This window comes from Martes martes, assembly GCF_963455335.1.
Source record: "Martes martes genome assembly, chromosome: 7".
NCBI classification, from domain to species: domain Eukaryota; kingdom Metazoa; phylum Chordata; class Mammalia; order Carnivora; family Mustelidae; genus Martes; species Martes martes.
The window spans coordinates 45,742,385-45,762,584 of NC_137894.1; the positions used below are offsets into that span (position 1 = coordinate 45,742,385).

The window sequence follows — 20,200 nt, forward strand, 5'->3', positions numbered from 1 at the left end:
CTTGGGGTTCTCTCTCTCCCTCTGTTCCTCCCCCTGCTCACACTCTCAAATAAATAAATAAATCTTAAAAAAAAAAAAAAGAGAAAATTGTTTGCTACTCAAGTATGTAAGAAACCATTCCTGCGGGACTATGTGGTGGGAAGAACTTGCCAAGTTTAAATACAATGCCTACTCTCAGAATGTGTACTCTAACTGGAGAAGCAAACAGTATGGTGTAAAATTAAGTGTTCAGTCTGAGATAACCTTTACTGAGCACTTACACTGCACACCAGGCATGAAGTGCTTTATAGTACGGTGAGCAAATTTAATCCTCACCACCAATCTGCTGAGGAGGGCTCCGGTACTATTCCTGTTTCATACTTATGAAATGGAGGGTCAGAATGTTATGAGAACATGCCAAGCCCATAAAGCTAGCAAGTAGCAAAAGCAAAGGTTGAAGCCAGGCTCCAGAGCCAGTGCTGCTATCATCTTGCCATCCCACTTATCTTGAGGGGAAAATTCCCCAAAGCTCTGTAGGATGCCTCGAGGAACCTGGGTCTGACTTCAAAGTATGTGTTCTATTAATTAAAAGAGGAATCCCTCAGGATGCTTGTGGTGACTGAAGAGCCAAGGTGAGGGAAAGCGAGGAAAGGTTAGGTGACCCAGGGCCTTCGATTTGATTAGGGACTGGAGCAGGAACATGAGAATATAAAGTTCATTTAAGGAAGTGGCAGTGTCCTGCTGGGTGTGTTAGTGAGGCAGGAGGTGAGTTGGCCCTGAGCACCTATCAAGGAAAAGGGCTGTGTCCTCTTCTTCTGTTTTCTCATGGCTTACCAAAGGCATGGCATGTGATTGTTACTGAATATTTGCTGAATGAAAGTTGAGAGCAGCTTCTTTGAAGTCACAAGGAATTTTTTTTTTTTTTTTTTAAAGCATGCTCCGTGCCTAGCATGGAGCCCAGTGCAGGGCTTGAACTCACAACCCTGAGATCGAGACCTGAGCTGAGATCAAGAGTTTGACACTCGGGGTGCCTGGGTGGCTTAGTGGGTTAAAGCCTCTGCCTTCAGCTCAGGTCATGATCCCAGAGTCCTGGGATCGAGTCCTGTATCGGGCTCTCTGCTCTGCAGGGAGCCTGTTTTCCTCCTCTCTCTCTGCCTGCCTCTCTGCCTACTTGTGATCTCTGTCTGTCAAATAAATAAATAAAATCTTAAAAAAAAAAAAAGATCCTTCCTTATAAAAAAAAAAAAAAAGAGTTTGACACTTAACCAACTGAGCCACCCAGGTGTCCCCCAAAGTCAACTGGAATTCTTTTTCTTTTTTTAAAGATGTATTTATTTTAGAGGTGGGGAGAGCAGCAGAGGGAAAGAGAGAGAAAGGGAAAGAGAGAGAAAGAATCTCGAGCAGAATCTGCGACGAGCGCGGAGCCTGATGTGGGCTGGATCTCACTACCCTGAGATCACCACCTGAGCCAAAACCAAGAATCAGATGCTTAACTGACTGCACTACCCAGATGCCCCTCACTTGGAATTCTTAGTCTTCACACCCAACCCAGGCTAGTTAGAGAGCTGCTACAGTTACCCAACATGACCTTACAGGACCTAGACTGAGGCAGAAGAGCAGCAAGAGGAATGAGGAGGAATGGACAGTTGAGAGATAATGCAAAGCAATTAGCTGGCAAGGCATCACATCCTAAGGCACTCAACCAAACTCCACTATGACCAGCTAACATGGAGAGTTCATTCTACAGAAGAGCAGTGTGGTTTCTAGAACCTACCTGGCCAGAGGACCTTCCTGCAAAGAGCTGTTCCCTGTGACTAGTATGTTCACCTATGCCACTTCTGCAGGGCACCATTCCAGTGAAAATAGCAGGGGACTGGGCTTGGGGGGTGGGAAAGAGTCCTGAAACTGAATACTAGAAGTTTGTTTCTCCGAACTTCTATTTCAGTAACTCAAGTTTGGGAGCCAATCTAGAGAGTAGCTTTCAGTAAGGAGCACACAGCAAACTCAACAACTCAGCTGAGTCAGTGCTGAGCCCCAACTAATCCACTTCAGCGGGAGCTCAACCCCTTCTAGGGCGGCATGGCCAGGGTATCAGAGCTGTGGACTGAACTAGGCTGATAAAACATTAAATCCTGGTAATTCCTGGAACCACTCCAAGCCCAGAATAAAATTACAATCATGAGATTCTCATACTGCAGTTGTTTCACTGTTCCCCCTCAAGGCACCAAGGGACCAATCATTGTTTCCTCATGACCTCCGAGTGGGTGAGGTTAGGCCAGAAGGAAGTCCAAAGGCTTCATGGCCCTGACAGGACTCTGGCGCCCTGAAGCCCTAGACACTGGGATATCTGCACTGCCAGTACAGTATCTGCAGCTTGTTCATGGCCAGGTTGAAAGCTGATTTTTTAAAATTTATTTTTAAAGATTTTATTTTTAAGGGATCTCTACATCTAACATGGGGCTTGAACTCACAATTCTGAGATCAATGGTCACACGCTCTACCAACTGAGCCAGCCAGGTACTCCAGAAACCTCTGATTTTTTTTTTTTTTTTTTTAAGATTTTATTTATTTGACAGACAGAGTTCACAAGCAGGCAGAGGCAGGCAGAGAGGAGGAAGCAGGCTCCCCGCGGAGCAGATAGCCCGATGTGGGGCTCCATCCCAGGACCCTGGGATCATGACCTGAGCTGAAGGCAGAGTAGCTTTAACCCACTGAGCCACCCAGACGCCCAAACCTCTGATTTTTGATTAGCAATAGATCTAAGCTGAATTAAAGACACCAAGGAAGAGGCACCTAGCAGCTCAGTCAGAAGAGCATGTGACTCTTGATCTTGGGGTCAGGAGTTTGAGCCCCACTTTGGGTGCGTGATTATTAAAAAAAAAAAAAAAAAAAAAAGCTTAGGGGAAAAAGAGAGAGGGACCAAGGTAGTCTTTAAGTTTCCCAACTGGAGTGCCATACATGAGATTATGTGTATGCTTCAGAGCCTGGGGGTCTCACTGGTTGCTTCATGCTGCAAGCAGCCTCAACAGGTTAACCCAGTGTGCCTCAGTCCATCCCAGCATCATACAAATGTCTTCTTGTGTGTGTGTGTGTGTGTGTGTGTGTGTGTGTGTGTCATGAGGTGAAAATGTGAGGAAGCACTGGTCTATAGCAATGCCCTGTTTAAAGATCTTTTTTTAAAAGATGTATTTTTCTTATTTATGAGGAAGAGGGGGAAGGGGCAGGGGAAGAGGGAGAAAAAGAGAAGCAAACTCCCCACTGAATGTGGAGCCCACAACCCTGAGATCACGACCTGAGCTAAAATCCAGTCGGACGCTCACAACCAAGCCACCCAGTGCCCCAAGATCATCTTTATTTCTAGTAATTTCTGTATACAAATTAATGTTTTAAGACCCTGGGATGCCTGGTTGGCTCAGTCCGTAGAGCATATGACTCTTGATCTTGGGGTTGCAAGTTCAAACCTTACGTTGTGGATAGAGTTTACTTAAATACGGGGGCATTCAGGGCACCCAGGTGGCTCAGGTCATGACCGTGGGTCTGGTATCCAGCCCCACATCTGGCTACCTGCTCAGCAGGGAGTCTGCCTCTCCCTCTGCCCCTCCTCCTGCTCATGCTCTTTCTCTCTCCCCCAAATAAATAAATAAATAAATAATAGAGGGGGCATTAAAAATAATTTAAAATGTTTAAAAATTGGGGCGCCTGGGTGGCTCAGTGGGTTAAGCCACTGCCTTCGGCTCAGGCCCTGATCTCAGGGTCCTGGGATCAAGTCCCGCATCAGGCCCTCTGCTCAGCAGGGAGCCTGCTTCCCTCCCTCTCACTCTCTGCCTGCCTCTCTGCCTACTTGTGATCTCTGTCAAATAAATAAATAAAATCTTAAAAAAAAAAAATCAAAAAAAAAATAAAATGTTTAAAAATTAAAAGGTTACAAACCTAAAACATAATACAGCAGTTGTTCTTCTTGGGGGATCATCATCCCTCAAGAATCTGGAGAAGCCAAAGCCTTTCTCCCCAGAATGCACTTCCACTCATATTTTGCATATCGCCTCAGAAGGTTAGAGAATCCAGATTAAGTGCCTGTACTGGAAGGACTATTAGACAAACCCAAATTTACTAATTTTAGAGGGGTTCATCTCCTTCTCTCTCCCCCTTTCCCCAGTACAGCTTCAACAGACCAGAGACCTGTCAAAGAAGTCTCTGAAAAAAGTATTACACCGAACTTCCTTGAAACTTCCCAGGGAGCATGCAGAGACCACTATTTGGAAACTCCAAGTAGCATCCCTGAGAAACTCCCAGCTGCTCAGGAAGGACATGCTAATCGCTGGCTCCAGGCACCACCTATCCCTGCAGTACAAACTTCAGGGAACCACTTGCAGGTACAGAATAGCTCCCTCCACACCTCCCCTTGGGTTTAGATGCATTTTTGGCTAGTGTTTGTACTAGAAACCCCATGTAATCACCTTGCAGTCTTCCTTTCTCCACTGCAAGCATATAACCTCATTTGTGTGTATTAATCACTTCACAGTTGCCACTAATCATGGCAAGGCTGTACAAATAGGGAAGGGATGGGGGAAGGAACATTTACATCAATTAATTTTAGCAGCATCTTTATTGCAACAAAGAACCTGTAATAAAATGCAACAAAACTAATGTTTCACTTTACATGATTAAAAGCCATGTAGCTGAAAATGAGAAAACCCATAAACTTACTGGAGTGAGACATGCAATTCTTTTTATACAAGTCAATGCTTAAAACAGCAGGCACTTTATGTTCTAAAATTAAAGACCTGAACTCCAATTGTGCTGAACACAACATAAATTTGTATCTGGGTTATTCAAAAATAAACATACAAATATTACTTTTTCTTTCTGTGAGGGACTTCTGAAAGTCCCTTCTGATTACCTAGAACTGTCTCTTGACAAAATAAGAAAAGCAGGAGCTAGCACCTAACACTAACATGTCTCTATATTGTAGGCTGCAAGGTGGATAGGTGAGGCTGGGTAGGGTTGGGAAAGTGGGTGTCAGGGAAGTTTCCTTATTAATTTACGTCTGCTGGGAATGGACACTCACCTGCAAATCTCTTAGTTTAGATATGGCCATGTCTCTTTTCTTACTTCAAATAGCTCTAAGTTAGGCTCCCAGGCTTAAGCAAGCACTCTATTCTATATCCCAATTCCCAAATCCCCCACTACTAGGAAGACACATTTAGGGTTAACAGTTTTAATTAACTTCAGAATGTCATATACTAATTAGAAGTACTGCTTCATTAATAAGCATGCTTAGCATTTACTTTAGAATGGAAAAATTAACCATTTTATGTTATCTTTAAAATGTTTCATAGGAATATATTAATAAATACTTCTTTAAAAATTTGCCTTTTCTACATATCATTTAAACTACCATGAGTCAGGGCATCTGGATGGAGTCTAGTACCAACTGAACACTAACTGGCTGCAGGGCCATTGGTATATTTTCTCCTCTCTCTACATGTAGCTTCCTCCTCCAACCAATGAGAACATTAGATTATATCAAAGATATAACAGCTTGAAAAATGTATGATTCTACAGGAGTGAGAGATCTTATAGGAGTCATTCCACCTAAAGAGAGAATTATGTTACAGACAGGTGGGATACACTTTCTGTAAGGAATAAAACAAGTAGTAAAAAAAAGTAAGCATCAATATCTATATCTCATTCTGTTAAAAAGTAATGCATGCATTGTGACTTCATCCTCTTGTACGAGCCTTTCGAAATGAGCCAGCAATGGCATCAAGAGAAGACCCTTCATTCCAAAATGAATCTCCAGACAAAGAGGATACATAGTTTACAATACCTTCTGCTTCTTTCAGAGTAAGAAGTGCCCGGCAGTGATCACAGATGAGCAGCTACATTGGCTACTGCTTTAGGTGTCTGTAAGTCAGTCAGTGTAAAAATCATCTATTATTTTCTCAATCCAATTCCATTCTCCTCAGAAGACTTTGTGAAAGTAGCCCACAAACAACTTCGGGATCACCCTGGAAAGGCTGTTAGAAATGCAGATTCCTGGTCTCCACCCAAATCAATAAATCCAAACTTCTAAGAGTTAAGACTGCATTTCTTTTCAGCAATAAGCATCCAGATGAATCTTAAGGAGATTCTGAGTCCCACTGCTCAACAATGCATAAGCAACTCTACGTGGTGATGGCTGCTCGAGTGCACCTGTTTATCAAGCCTACAAAACCCACCCCACTGGATGTTTAACCCAGTGCTTTTTGGCTCTTACCAAAAAGTGTTGCTACTTTTATATTCTCTTAGCCTTTTCAGATGTTACCCATAGGCAGGGTATGAAGAGTTTTAGTGACATTTCTACTGATCGTTTGAAACGACTACGATGTTTCCCACTTCAGTTTTTAAAATGAAACTCAGTCAAACCGTCTTTCTGGATGTGAATTCAGTCACATATTTTCCCCCTATAGAAGGAGAATGGCATTTAGTGAACTGGAGCTTATAACAGAGGCATCCCTTGTCATAAGAGGAAAGGAGAGGCAAGAGGAAAACACTGGTGAATTCAAGAGTACATGAGGTTCTTTAAGGTTTGTTTTGGTAAAATGAGAGATGCCATTTGAAAGAAACAGCCTTACTGGGTAAGAGGTTTCAAATGAGTAGATGTCTAAAAACCACTGGATACCATTTCCACTTCGCATATTATATAAGGATAGATCCCTGGAGGCCAATCAGTTCACAAACAAAAACCACCTTTGATAGTCAGATTATATACTTAAATCAAGGGGGAGAATACTTTCTTGGGAAGAAAAATTACCCAAATCAATTTAATTTAACATTGAAAAAAATATAAACACACCTTGGTATGGGAAAATATCATAAACAAGAAAATCAATACATACACAGATAATAAGGGAAAGTGTGGTACCTATGATACAGTATAAATACACAAAAAGTAAAACCCAATCCCCTTCCCAAGGACAAAACCACCAGGTCACCCTGCCATTTCTGGACCTCCCCCACCTCCCACCTGGCTCTCAATGATGAATTCACCTCTGATGCACGGTCATCACCCTTACTAATGGAGGCTGTGCTCTCTACGAGAGAAATCTACTATCTGTAGTGGTGAGAAAGAAAAAAAGAGCAATTTTTCTTAGAGCGTTGTTTAAAAGTACCAGAAACAACTTTCCAAACACTGAGGTGTGTGATAAAAAGGGTCAAACTCACAGGTGCCTTCTCTGCCGCTGGCAATGTGACCCAACAACACCCAAGACTCTAAAATGACAGACTCCAATCAGCACCTGAAAGCCTATGAGCTCCCTTAACAGTCGAGTGCTAGGGCTAAACCAGGAAAATGTCATGGCCATTTCAGACATTGCTTAGAGGCTCTGAATGCTTAAAAATAGAGCCATGGCTAGCTGGGGTTCAGTTTATGGTGGAGAGGTGGTCTGGAAACCTCTTTAAGTTCACAATACCTAAGATGCTCAAATAATTTAAAAAGTTTAAATTTGTAAGGTTACCAAAATTAAGATGAAAATAACAAAAAATGAAAATTAGAAAAATAACTAAGGAACTTTTCCTCCCTGAATAATGTAAGTCTGTAACTGTGTTGGCAAGACAGTGATTTCTTCATTCTGGTTTCCTTAACTAACATTCTAGCAGTTTAAATTTCACCCCCCAAACTTTTTCATAAGGATTTTTGGTCAAATTTTACTTCTACTTGGTTCTTAAGCAGATCCTCTCCTTTTCCTCTCCCTGTCATTCTCCACGCCCTGGTATCTCCCATCCTACCACAATTCCCTTCCACCACCCTAGAACGCTGGAACATTTCAGTAAGGAAATACTCAATGGAAACTAGCCCCACTAAATTTTCTGAAGAATACAAATCAATGTGTACTTTTCCCTTTTCTTAAAGGAGAAGATATTGCCTGCAAATATTTAAGCTCTAACCATTTGATTAAAATTTTTCTGCCTGTAATTATCAATATTATAAGACTAATTAAACCATGCTACATGTACAGTTACTTGCCTTTGTATGAAAGGAAAAACCCACTCTGTCATATCATCAGAGAGAACTATTTATACTAGATACAGCTGAAATTGGCTAAAATTGGTCAGAGCTTGAATGAAACAAATTAAGTGTTTTTAGGAGGCCACTAAGTTATCCTTGGAAGATCATTAATGACTGGTTAAGTCATAGGTTTAATAGTGATTAGTTCATAACATGCTGGATACACCCCAAGCAATGAAGCATAAGCTATTCAATTACATTTAAGTGCTATCAAATCTGTAACTAGTCAGAGTTTCTGGAATTGAACCAAACCAATCACTAATAACATCATATTTTAACAAACTCAGAAGTATACTGTAAAAATACACTAATTAAGTCCATGAATTTTATAATGCTATTAAGAAGTGAAAATAAGGTAGTATGGATACATGGTGCTAATGTCTTATTTCTTTCAGTAATTCTCATGGTATTTGCTGGGTCCTTTAGAAATACATGTCATTCAATTTTGTGTGTGTGTGGTTAAGGTATTATATTACTATCCACAAGCTGCAGATGCCTGCATGGCAACAAATGTACTTTCAGAAGTAGATGTTATGTGGCAGGTACCAAAATGTGATGATCAATCCCATGTTTTCTATCGATTAAACCTCCTCATTTGGTTAAATAGCCAGTGTATACCAGAGTTCTACACAGGTCAAAACTATATCACTTTCAGAGCAGCAATACGCGATCCAAGGTTTTCTTGAAGGTAGTGCAAAAGATGCAGTTCATAATGTTCTCCAGATTCAGGGACTCTTATGCTGTGTCTCTCCTGAGGATAGATCTTAAACAACAATAACAAAAAAATCAAAATACAGAAAGTGAGAATTGAATAATACATCTCCTTCCAAAGCTTTCCATAGAGTTTCAGCAGGATTAGTAATACAGAGCACAGCCTCTCCAAGATACTACACACATATATCTGATACAAAGGCCCCTCCCCCTTTTTATCATTCCTTATGTACTCCAAGGCTTACAGAAGGATTTATGTATAGATCATTGGGTCTCCAAGTGTGATCTAGAGACATCTGGGGTCCTTAGAACCCCTTTCAAGGGATATGCAAGGTCAAAACCACTTTCAGAACAATTTGCCTTTATTCACTGTGTTGGCATTTGCACCAATAGTGCAAAAGCAATGATGGGTAATAAAAGTGCCAGTGCCTTAGCATGAATCAAGGCAGTGACATTAAATTGTATTGGATGTCACCGTATTCTTCACCACTACACACCTGTAGTGAAAAACCCAAAGTTTATTAAACTGCAACCCTTGAAGACATGTCTTTTTAAATGTTCTCCGGTAGGGGCACCTGAGTGGCTCAGTCATGGGGCATCTGCCTTCGGCTCAGGTCATGATCCCAGAGTCCTGGGATCGAGCCTGGTATCAGGCTCCCTGCTCGGCGGGAAGCCTGCTTCTCCCACTCCCTCTGCTTCTGTTCCCCCTCTCACTGTGTCTCTCTCTGTCAAATAAATAAATAAAATCTTAAATGAATGAATGAATGAATGAATGTCCTATGGCGATACAATGGGAAGAAAGCAGAAAGCACTTTTGCTATAGGGTGTCTAAAGGAAAAGCACTTATGAAACTGAGTTGCAAGCCACACTGCCACTTCTTTCTTTTTTTCTTTCCAAGATTTTATTTATTTATTTGACAGAGACACAGTGAGAGAGGGAACACAAGCAGGGGGAATGGGAGTGGGAGAAGGCTTCCTGTGGAGCAGGGAGCCCGATGTGGTGCTCAATCTCAGGAAGCCGGGATCACGACCTGAGCTGAAGGCAGAGGCTTTAACCCACTGAGCCACCCAGGCACCCCGCTGCACTGCCATTTCTTAAAGGAACTCCATTTTCAACTTGAAAGAGTGACTGACAACTATGGTGATTCAGAGTTGGGTATCTGGCAAACATTTGCACAAAAATGAATGAATTGAGCTGGTCACTTCAAGGACAACACTGACAGTATTCATCACCAATGATAAATTTTGAGCTTTTAAATAAAAATTAGAATTCTGGAAGACTTGCATCTGCCACTATTAGCTCATGAGCTTCCCCAAACTTAAAGACTTTTCTGATGGGATCAGGGGTGTAATATTAATATATTTATTAATGATTAAAAAAATACCTTATAATGAAATGAGTCAACACTGAGAAGACTGACCTCACACGGTGAACCAGTATCTTTCAGATGACCAATGTATGTGTAAAAGATCCATTAGAGGAACAAGATCCAACAGATTTTAATGTAACACAGTATGACATGTTTTAGATGTGGTGTCAGACTCCACACTAAAACTAACCTTTAAGAAACTAAGATCTGTCCAGTTTTGGTGTAGAAGCCAAGAAGAATATCCACAATTATCTGAAAAACCTAAAATATTCCTCCCCTTTCTTAACTACATATTCTGTGAGGCTGAATTTTCTTCATATAATAGTTGCCCCTTATCCACAGGGGATACATTTCAAGATCAACACTGGATACCTGAAACAGCAGATAGTACCAAACCCTAAAGATACTGTATTTTTCCCCATACATACCTACAATGAAGTTTAGTTTTATTACTTACTCAGGCACAGTAAGAGATTAAAAACATAACTGATAAAAAAATAAAACAACTGTAACAACATACTGTAATAAAAGTTACCTGATTGTGGTCTCTCTCTCTAAATATCTTGTACTATGCTCACTCATCCTGTGATGATGGGAGATAAAGTGCTTACGTGATGAGATGAAGTGAAGTGAGTAACAGGCCCTGTGATTTAGCGTTAGGCCACTAGTGACATGACACAATGTCAGAAAGAGGATTAACCATGTCTTCTTTTTTTTTTAAGAGAGGGAGATAGAGTGTGGGGTGGGAGGGGCAGAGGGAGAGAGAGAATCCTAAGCAGTCCCCACATTCTGTATGAAGCCTGACATGGGACTCCATCTCACAACCTGAGACCATGACCTAAGAAGAAAGCAAGAGTCCGATGCTTAACAGACTGAGCCACCCAGGCACCCCAACAATCATCTGCTTCTGGACCTCGGTTGGCTAGGGTTAACTGAAACCTAAGAAAGCAGAACTGCACATAATGGGAAACTACTGTATACTTTAGCCAAAACACTTCCCAAAAGACTGTGTATGGAAGTAGATATGAGAATCCAGGTGTCTTCCTTAAGCCAGACATTAAAGGGATTTTATAAAAATGTAAAAACAATGCTATTTCTCTCTTTTTTTTATATTTTGGAAAATAGTTTTTCTCCTCCACAAAAATTGTGATTTATGTTAACATGTAATAGTTGATTATTATTTTTTTAAAAGTATTTTAAATTTTTCTTTGTTTTGGGGATGTCTAGCTGGCTCAGTTAGGAGACCATGTGCTCTTGTTCTCGGGGTTGTGAGTTCGAGTTCCATACTGGGTGTAGAGATTGCTTAAATAAATAAACTTTAAAAAACAAAACAAAATTTTTCTTAGTTTTAATATCGGCTATGAGAAATACTGACAGACAAAACACACATAAACGAAAGCTCTTTGGTGTGCATAGGGGTCCTGAGACCAAAATGCTTGAAAGTGCTGCTACAGATAAACAGCTCATAGTTTATCTACATAAATGTCAACTGAGACACAAAGTGGAAAAAGTAATATTTTTCACTCTTACGAATAATAATCTGTGAAAGAAGTACAAAGGAGGAAAAAAAACGAATAGGTTATCTTTTAAAACCCTTTTTTTTGATAATGGAGCAATGAAGGTAGTTAACCTATGGCTTTCTATTCCAATGTCAATATAAAAATTATAAAATTAAAATATAAAATTAAAAGACCATGTAAAGAAAAGCAAAGGAGGATACTGAATAGACTCCTGTCATTTTTTCCATGATTACAAACTGAAAGCAGTTACAGATACACAAGTCATATAATCTAGTACTTAACCCATATAGGTCATATAGGTCAGTTCTTAACCCAACTTCAACAGAATAGGCCCATATTGGTCATATAGGCCAGTTCTTAGCCCAACTTCAACAGAATCTTATTTTTTACCCAACTAGAGGCGCTACTAACTATGCCTATGACTTTAGATCTCTCAAAGAGAGAGCGGCCGCAGCTGAAAATTCAGCCTTACTCCACAGTTTATTATATTTCAAAGTAATCAAATAACTAATCACTACTTAACTCAATCAGAAAATGAACAACTCACCTGTAAATCATATGGCTTTCCAGCCCTCACTAAAAAACTCAGTAATATACTGGTGTGTGCAAAATGGACATTCTCATCCAAGAATCCATGTAAAAGTAGTAAACGATTTGGTCTAGAGAAATGAAAATATAACAGGATTAGGCAAAATAGAGTTCTTGGGAAAACCACTTAACTCCTTTGATCACAATTAACCATTAGTTACTATTATAGTTATGTAATATATACAACTATATATAGTTATATAAAATACAATTATATAAAAACATATATAACTATGTAATATAGTTAATGTTAATAATAAAGTTAACTTCCTTATACTATAATATTAAAATAAGAATTCAACATTTTCAATAATAAATTTATAATATAGTAACCAGACACTACATGTAATGAAAAATTGTGTTTGATTTCTTATGAGGATATTGGCATGTATCAATAATCATAGCATGTTCCTAGAGAAAGAAAAATCATGAACGTTGTCTATAGAATATATTTAAGCAGAAACAGAATTTTTCACTTTGAAACAGTTATGCATTGAAACTTCTTTCAGCACAGTAATTGCTTCAAAAATAAGTTGTAATAAAACCAGGTTATATGAACTGGTCTGTAATTCAGCTTTGAGAACTAGCCATGCCGTTTGAGTAGTCTATAAAATATTAGTCTTGGTTTTACAGTATTTGTAGTTTTCATTGTTATTAAAGACAAGTTTTAACACTACAATTTTAAATTTATAATCTTAATTTTAAAGCTTGAACTTACTCAGAGGGAAACTTTTCTGCTTGCATGGCCACAGATCCTAAGTAATAACCCTGCTCATTCTGGTCAGGGTGGCCCATATAGCGTTCTGTGTAGCCTGTATCATAGAAGATCCACAGAGTGACTGGGGCCCCAGCAATAGCAACCTACAGAAGACAACAGTAACAGTCAAGTGTGATCCAAAAAAATATGGTTAGCAATGAGAATGTGTAACTGCAAATTTATAGGCTAAAATTATCCTTAGGCTTTGGCCCCACAACTGGGGCTTACATGGTCTCAAGCAACTCAGAAAATCAAAGTGAAGTGCCAAGGTCAAGAACTTGATACTTTGCGAGTCAGTTAGCTTCATGCTCCACAGGCATGCCACATTCTAAACCCTTAACCTGGGCTAGCTGAAATACACACACCGGCCCCTTTGTTGAAAGGGGAGACTGAACTAGATAGAACATGTGAATGGCTCAGTGCAAACTCATTCCTGCTCCTGGGGAAAAAAAGTGTGACAAGTCTCAGCTCTATATAGGAAAGTAGCCATTTCTTTTTTCTTTTTTAGCCTCTGTTGGCAGTTCAGAATTTTAAACAATGAATGAAATGTATTTAAGCACTAAACAATTTCCCCATTTTAGGTTCCCACACAGTTTTATATTTAAATATTCACACAGTTTTATATTTAAATATTCTAATTACTTTCTCAACAGCTGCAAGTCTGGGAAAATTATGGCAGTTTTCAGAGTTTATTTTGTGGTTATTATAAAGATTATCTGAATATACATGCAAAAGCAAAAACCCTATCATTTTCATTCTTAAAATTATTTTTTACTGTAAGATAAAATCATGTTATTGAAATAGTGAAAAAGAAAAACATTTCATAATTGCCATTCTCTTAACAACTTTTAACATCTTTATGTATTTCCTTCTAGCATATTTTTCTAGGAAGTTATTTATAAAATTGTAACCATTGTTTATATACTTAGTATGTTATTCATTCAATAAAGATTTACTTAGGACCTACTATGTGTCAAGAATTGTGCTTCGCTACTGAGGTTACAGTGATATGCAGGGCACACAGGTCCCCGCCCTCAGAGCTTGCAGTCCAGCAATTAAATTAGTAATTACAATCCAGTATGTGTGTGTGTGTATGTGTGTGTGTATGAGTGTTTTACTAATCATGACTATCTCCCACGATCTTTGGCGTGTCTATAAATAGCTAACAGCTGGCCACCAAGTTGACAAGTGTTTTTTAATATATACATATAGATAGATATGTAAATATATATCTCACATGGCTATCACAAGTTGACAAGATACATCTATTATCTCACATGACTGTTAGATATACAAATCTTAACATTTCATAATATTGCAAACTCTGTAAACCTTCAGAAAATAGACACTTCCTCATATCCTCAATTGACAGAAAATTCAACCTCTATTGCAAAAAGAAATACAATAGGAAGTCACATACCCTGAAGATATCTGACCTCTGCATTAATGCCATCAGGGAGAGGTATCCTCCATAGGACCAGCCATGGATGCCCACACGATCTAAGTCAATGAAATCATATTGAGAAGCTAGATACTGGAGTCCTTCCACCTGATCATCAATTTCTATTTGACCCTGTCAAAAAAGGGAGAACATTTCACTGATTCTGATAAATAGAAGTCTCATTATCAGAGTGTTTTTAAAGCTGAAAATGGTTTTTACTAAAAATACCTGTAGTTTTTAAAGAATTAATTATCAATTGAGATTCTGTTGCCCCCCAAAAATTGTTTTAAACTCTATTTAGAGACAGGGGCCTATAGCTTCTGTTGCTAGCCAGTCCTAGAGTTTAGTTACCCCTTAGTCACAAAGTTCTTTCCTACTGAGACCCAAACTGTCCCTCGCTATATGGGTATTTCCCCCTTCCATTTGTTCTGTTGTCTGCTAAGAGGTCAGCATCTTCCTTGTAACAAGCCTTCCTATACCCAAAGACAAAAAATCAGCCCCCTTAAGTGGTTGACCAAATTTACTTCTTTTTAAAACTTCATGCAGTAAAGCAGAGGGAATCACTCTTGAGGCCTTATCCTCCTATTTCCCCATCATCTATTTCTAGGAACTGAACATACACTACTTCTTTAAGGTCCTATTAAGTCCTAATTCCTACCACCACCACCCTGTCTGTATTACTAGGCCTGCCAGTGCACACAATCTCACTTCACTGAGCCAAAAACAAAAATAAAAACAAAAAAACTTACATGAGAATACAACATAAGGTCAAAGAACTGGCTGTGGGAGAAAATCCCATGTCTTACTCAGCATGTCCAATACACTGGCAAACACAGTAACTGCCTTACTGTGTAAAAGGAACATCGGATTCTCATCATTTCCCAAAGCAGCAGAAAGGACATGGGGCATCTCTAAAAGGTAGCATTTAAAGCTTCCTGTAGAGAGAAAGAGGCTTGTCACAAGGAAGGCACTAACCAGTTGGTTTCTCTCTTCACAGAGGACAGAACAAATCTCAATTATTCCTCTCAATAGGGCACAGGATGCTGAAAACTATGGTGCTGCTTTCTGGCTAAGCTGGATATACAACATAGAAAGAAAGGGTATTTCTCTGTAAAAGTGGTTCTATCTCAGCTCCCCGAAGTTATATACAGGTAAACAAGTAGATGTGAGCTAGACTACTGAATATCAAGTTGCATCTTCCCTCCCACCCCTGAACTCTAACACAGACATACACACACACACACATATTCTCTCTCTCTCTCTCTCTCTATCTCTCACTCACAGCCCCTTCTCCCAACTTCCTTTCTGAGATTTCATACCAAACAATGAAACACAAAATGTAAATGTCTTTAAAAGAAAAATATTTGTATGCTCACACACCATTTTGTATTTAAAGGCGCCTTCAAATTTAAGCCCTCGGTGACAGGATCCCCTGTTGTCTATCACTACAACCACATAACCCAGAGAGGCTAGGGTATTCAAGCGGAAATACTTGACTCCTTTAAATCGATTATTCACCAACTGCACCTGAGGAAGAAATACAACTTCAGTGAAATTTATTATATGGTAGCATAAAAAAACATAAAGAGGCAGGATGCTGTGGAAAGTAGAAAGCTTGAATTTTTTGTATTATTTTGCTTTTAAAATAAAATTTTATTTTCTTGTGGCAAGAACACTTATCACAGGATGTACCCTCTTAACAAAATTTTAAATGTATAATACAGTATCATGAACTATAGGACAACGTTGGACAAATCTCTAGAACTTATTCATCGTGCATAATTGAGACTTTGTACTAGGTGATTAGCAACTCCCCGATTCCCTCTCCCTGATTCATTTTTAAGTTAACTTAAATTTATCATGTTTATGTTGTTTCTTTTTCTTTTTCAACTTTACAGTCAAGGTTCAGGGGAATTACTGAGCAACTATAGACTTTAAAACTGCAACCAAGATATTCATTACATACAAGACAAGAGATTTAAACTGCCCCATAGAAAAAGTTACTAAAGGGGCACATGGGTGGCTCAGTGGGTTAAGCCTCTGCCTTCGGCTCAGGTCGTGATCCCAGGGTCCTGGGATTGAGCCCTGCATTGGGCTCTCTGCTCGGCAGGGAGTCTGCTTCCCCCTCTCTCTCTGCCTGCCTTTCTGCCTACTTGTGATCTCGATCTCTCTCTCTCTCTCAAGTAAATAAATAAAAATCTTAAAAAAAAAAAAGTTACTAAAATCATTATTGTTACCCTGAAGAACTGTGTCATTCAAATAACAGAGACAAGGATAAATAAGATCATTTTTCTTTCCTACCAGTCTCTTCTGAAGTTGTCCCTGACCAGTAGCAGAAAAATTTAATATTTTAATGAAGCACTATGACCAGTTCAGTTTCCTTTTTCTTGTTACACAAATCAGTGCAAAAGGTAGGGTAATTCTTAAACCACTTATCACACTATCATGCTTCAAAATGACTGAGAAACTAAACAGTTTAGTGCCTCGACAGAAATAAACTAGTGAAAAGAGGACTATATTTTTTTTAAAGTTTTTTATTTATTTAAGTAATCTCTACATCCAACATGGAGCTTGAACTCATGATCCCGAGATCAAGAATCACATGCTCTTTTGAGCCAGCCAGGTGCCCCTAAAAGAGGACTTTATTTATTTATTTGACACAGAGAGAGACACAGTGAGAGAGGGAACACCGGCAGGGGGAGTGGGAAAGGGAGAAGCAGGCTTTCTGCCAAGCAGGGAGCCCAATGCGCGGCTTGATCCCAGGACTCTGGGATCATGACCTGAGCTGAAGGCAGATGCTTAATGACTCTGAGGACTTTAATTAATACAGAAAAACTTAGGGTTTGGTGGACATGAAGACAAACATTAAATAATGACAAAGAAGATTCTGGCAAAAATGAAAGAAGTTCTCATGTTGTTTTTTTTAAAGATTTTATTTATTTGTTTGACAGACAGAGATCACAAGTAGGCAGAGAGGCAGGCAGAGAGAGGGGGAAGCAGGCTCCCTGCGGAGCAGAGAGCCTGATGTGGGGCTCGATGCCAGGACCCCAAGATCATGACCTGAGCTGAAGGCAGAGGCTTAACCCACTGAGCCACCCAGGTGCCCCTTGTTTTGTTTTTTTAAGATTTATTTATTTAAAGAGAGGGAGCATGTGTGTGAGTTGGGGAGAGAGGAAGAGGAAGAGGGAGAGAGAGAATCACAAGCAGACTCCCCACTGAGCGCAGAGATCTATGCAGGCTCTATCTCAAAAGCAGGGCTCAGTCTCACAACTGTGAGATCAGGACCTGAGCCGAAACCAAGAGTGGGACATTAAGAGACAGAGCCAAGCAGGTGCCCTAAAAATGAAAAGTTTTTTTTCTGGCTGAAACCAACAGGAAAACCAATTCAGCAATTTAAATAAGAACCAACACCATCTTCACACAATAAATACATACTGAGCATTTATTAGGATAAACTAGGCTGTGCATGCTATGTGTAAAGAATCTTCTCTTTCTATGTATAGATTTTATTTACTTATTTGTCAGACAGAGAGAGAGAGAGAGAGAGGGCATAAGCAGGGGGAGCAGCAGGCAGAGGGAGAAAGAATCTTCTCTTTCTGAATTTCTGGATATCCAGTACCTCTGTAGCAACTGCGAAACTGGTCTTCCTGTTTCTACTCTTGTCCTCCTACAGTCTATTCACATGGTAGCAGAGGAATGATTTTAAAATGTAAATTACATAAGACTTTATAGCTTATCTCCCTCCAACTGGTAGAGAGTTTAGACCTTATTCTAAAATCCTTACCATTGCCTTTTAAGACTTTATATTATCTGGCCCTTGGCTATTTCTCTGACCTCACCTAATACCAAATCCCTACTTAGGCACTATACGCTAACCTTATTATCAACTATCCCAACTTGATTCTAATCCCCAGGACCTTGACATTTACTGTTCCCTCCGTCTGGAATGCTCTTCCCTCAGATCTTTAAGGTGATTCACTCCTCCTCATCTTATGTACATACCCTCAGAGACCTTCCCTGAACTTCCTACCAGAACTCCCATTTTAGTCTCTTTGCCATCTCCTTCCCCAATAATTATACAAACACTTTCATTATATTAAGTTATATCATTTATATATCTAGTCACTTATTATTTTCCTCATTAAACTCCATGAGGGTGGGACATTAGTCTGATTTGTTTGCTACGGTATCCTCACAGCCTAGAACGATAGCCACATAATAGGAACTCAATGACTTTTTGCCGAATTAATGAATGAAAAATGGAGATGGGAGAATGATGTCTTCCCTTTCTTTTTTTAAAAATTTTTTAAAAATTTTAATTCCAGTATAGTTAACAGTGTTTTCCCTTTCTCTCTTGGGAGGAGGGGCAAAAAGGAAAGGAGTTGAAAAAAGAAATAGTAGGCATAGAAGACAAAAATGAGTATTTAAAGAAAACAACTTCAGGGTCCCGGGGTGGCACAGTCGGTTGGGTGTCCAACTCTTGGCTTCTGCTCAGCTCTTGGTCTCAGGGTCCTGGACCAAACCCCATGTCTGGCTCTGTGCTCAGAAGGGAGTCTGCTTGAGGACTCTCTCTTCTTCTCCCTCTGCCCCCCTCCTCCCCTCCCGCCCCATGTGCTCGAACTCACTCTCTCTCTCAAATAAATAAATCTTAAAACTACTTCACTTCTTTGCCTGTTTTCACACACAAAATTGGCCCAACTGCCTGATATGAACATGTCCCCCAAGAGCCAGTGTTTGTGCCTTTGCAGCCAGAGGTCTGCTATTTCTGAAGGAAGGTACTTAAACATAATGGCCTTTGCCACTGAGAATTCAGAAGTCTCCTTCAGTACTAGTTCTACAAAACCTGTGTCCTGCTATCATTCAGCCTGTTTTCTTGTTCATTTGTATTTATAAAACAGTGTCTAGCATATATGAAACACCACAAGGATTTGTTAAATAAACATTTTAAAACATACAGCTGTTATCAATAAAGAGTTCAAAGAACTAAGCCTAGATGACTTTAATCAGATATATTGCTTTTCTTGGATTTCACTTTTGTCCAACTATAGACATTGCTGCATTTAGTGACAAAGTAATTCACTTCATGTTACAAGTTGTGACACTGTTGCCAATCAGTAAATTCCCACTTTGACCTGAATATACACCAAGAAAGAACATGGTTTGGACTAATAATAAGATTTAATCAAAAATTTATTTTTAGGGTTGCCTGGGTGGCTCAATCGGTTAAGCGGCTGCCTTCGGCTCAGGTCATACTCCCAGGGTCCTGGGATCAAGTCCTGCATCGGGCTCCCTGCTCAGCAGAGAGCCTGCTTCTCCCTCCCTCTGTCTGCTACTCTGCCTACTGTGCCCTCTATCTCTGTAACAAGGAAATAAAAAAACCTTTAAAAAAATATTTTTATTTATTATTACTTTTTAAAGATTTTGTTTATTTGACAGGCAGAGATCACAAGTAGGCAGAGAGGCAGGCAGAGAGAGAGAGGAGGAAGCAGGCTCCCCGCAGAGCAGAGAGCCCGATATGGAACTCGATCCCAGAACCCTGGGATCATGACCTGAGCCGAAGGCAGAGGCTTTAACCCACTGAGCCACCCAGGCGCCCTATTTATTTTTTTATTTGAAAGAGAGAGCAAGCACGAGCAGGGGGAGCGGCAAAGGAAGAGGGAGAAGCAGGTTCCCTAACCAGCTGGAAGCCTGATGCAGGCTCAATATCAGGACTCCGGGATCATGACCTGAGCTGAAGGCAGATGCTTGACCTACTGAGCCATCCAGGCACCTCCTGAGGCTTTTA

The 20,200-nt window shown here is 39.8% G+C and overlaps 1 protein-coding gene across 3 annotated transcripts in view; it reads right to left on the reverse strand.

Annotated features, from left to right (window-relative positions):
- Nucleotides 1-4,568: 4,568 nt before the first annotated feature.
- Nucleotides 4,569-20,200, reverse strand: part of DPP8 (dipeptidyl peptidase 8) — a 64,270-nt gene continuing 48,638 nt past the window's right edge. The window contains exons 16-20 of one of the 3 annotated variants that reach the window (XM_080808511.1): nucleotides 15,796-15,942; nucleotides 14,395-14,547; nucleotides 12,936-13,078; nucleotides 12,177-12,288; nucleotides 4,569-8,792 (exon numbers count right to left, since the gene is read on the reverse strand). In XM_080808511.1, the coding sequence (XP_080664637.1) occupies nucleotides 8,670-8,792; nucleotides 12,177-12,288; nucleotides 12,936-13,078; nucleotides 14,395-14,547; nucleotides 15,796-15,942 (678 nt within the window). In that variant the 3' untranslated portion in view covers nucleotides 4,569-8,669. Of the gene's footprint in view, nucleotides 8,793-12,176; nucleotides 12,289-12,935; nucleotides 13,079-14,394; nucleotides 14,548-15,260; nucleotides 15,351-15,795; nucleotides 15,943-20,200 lie in introns of those variants that run through there. The other 2 variants (XR_013967123.1, XM_080808512.1) reach the window with 2 other exon arrangements.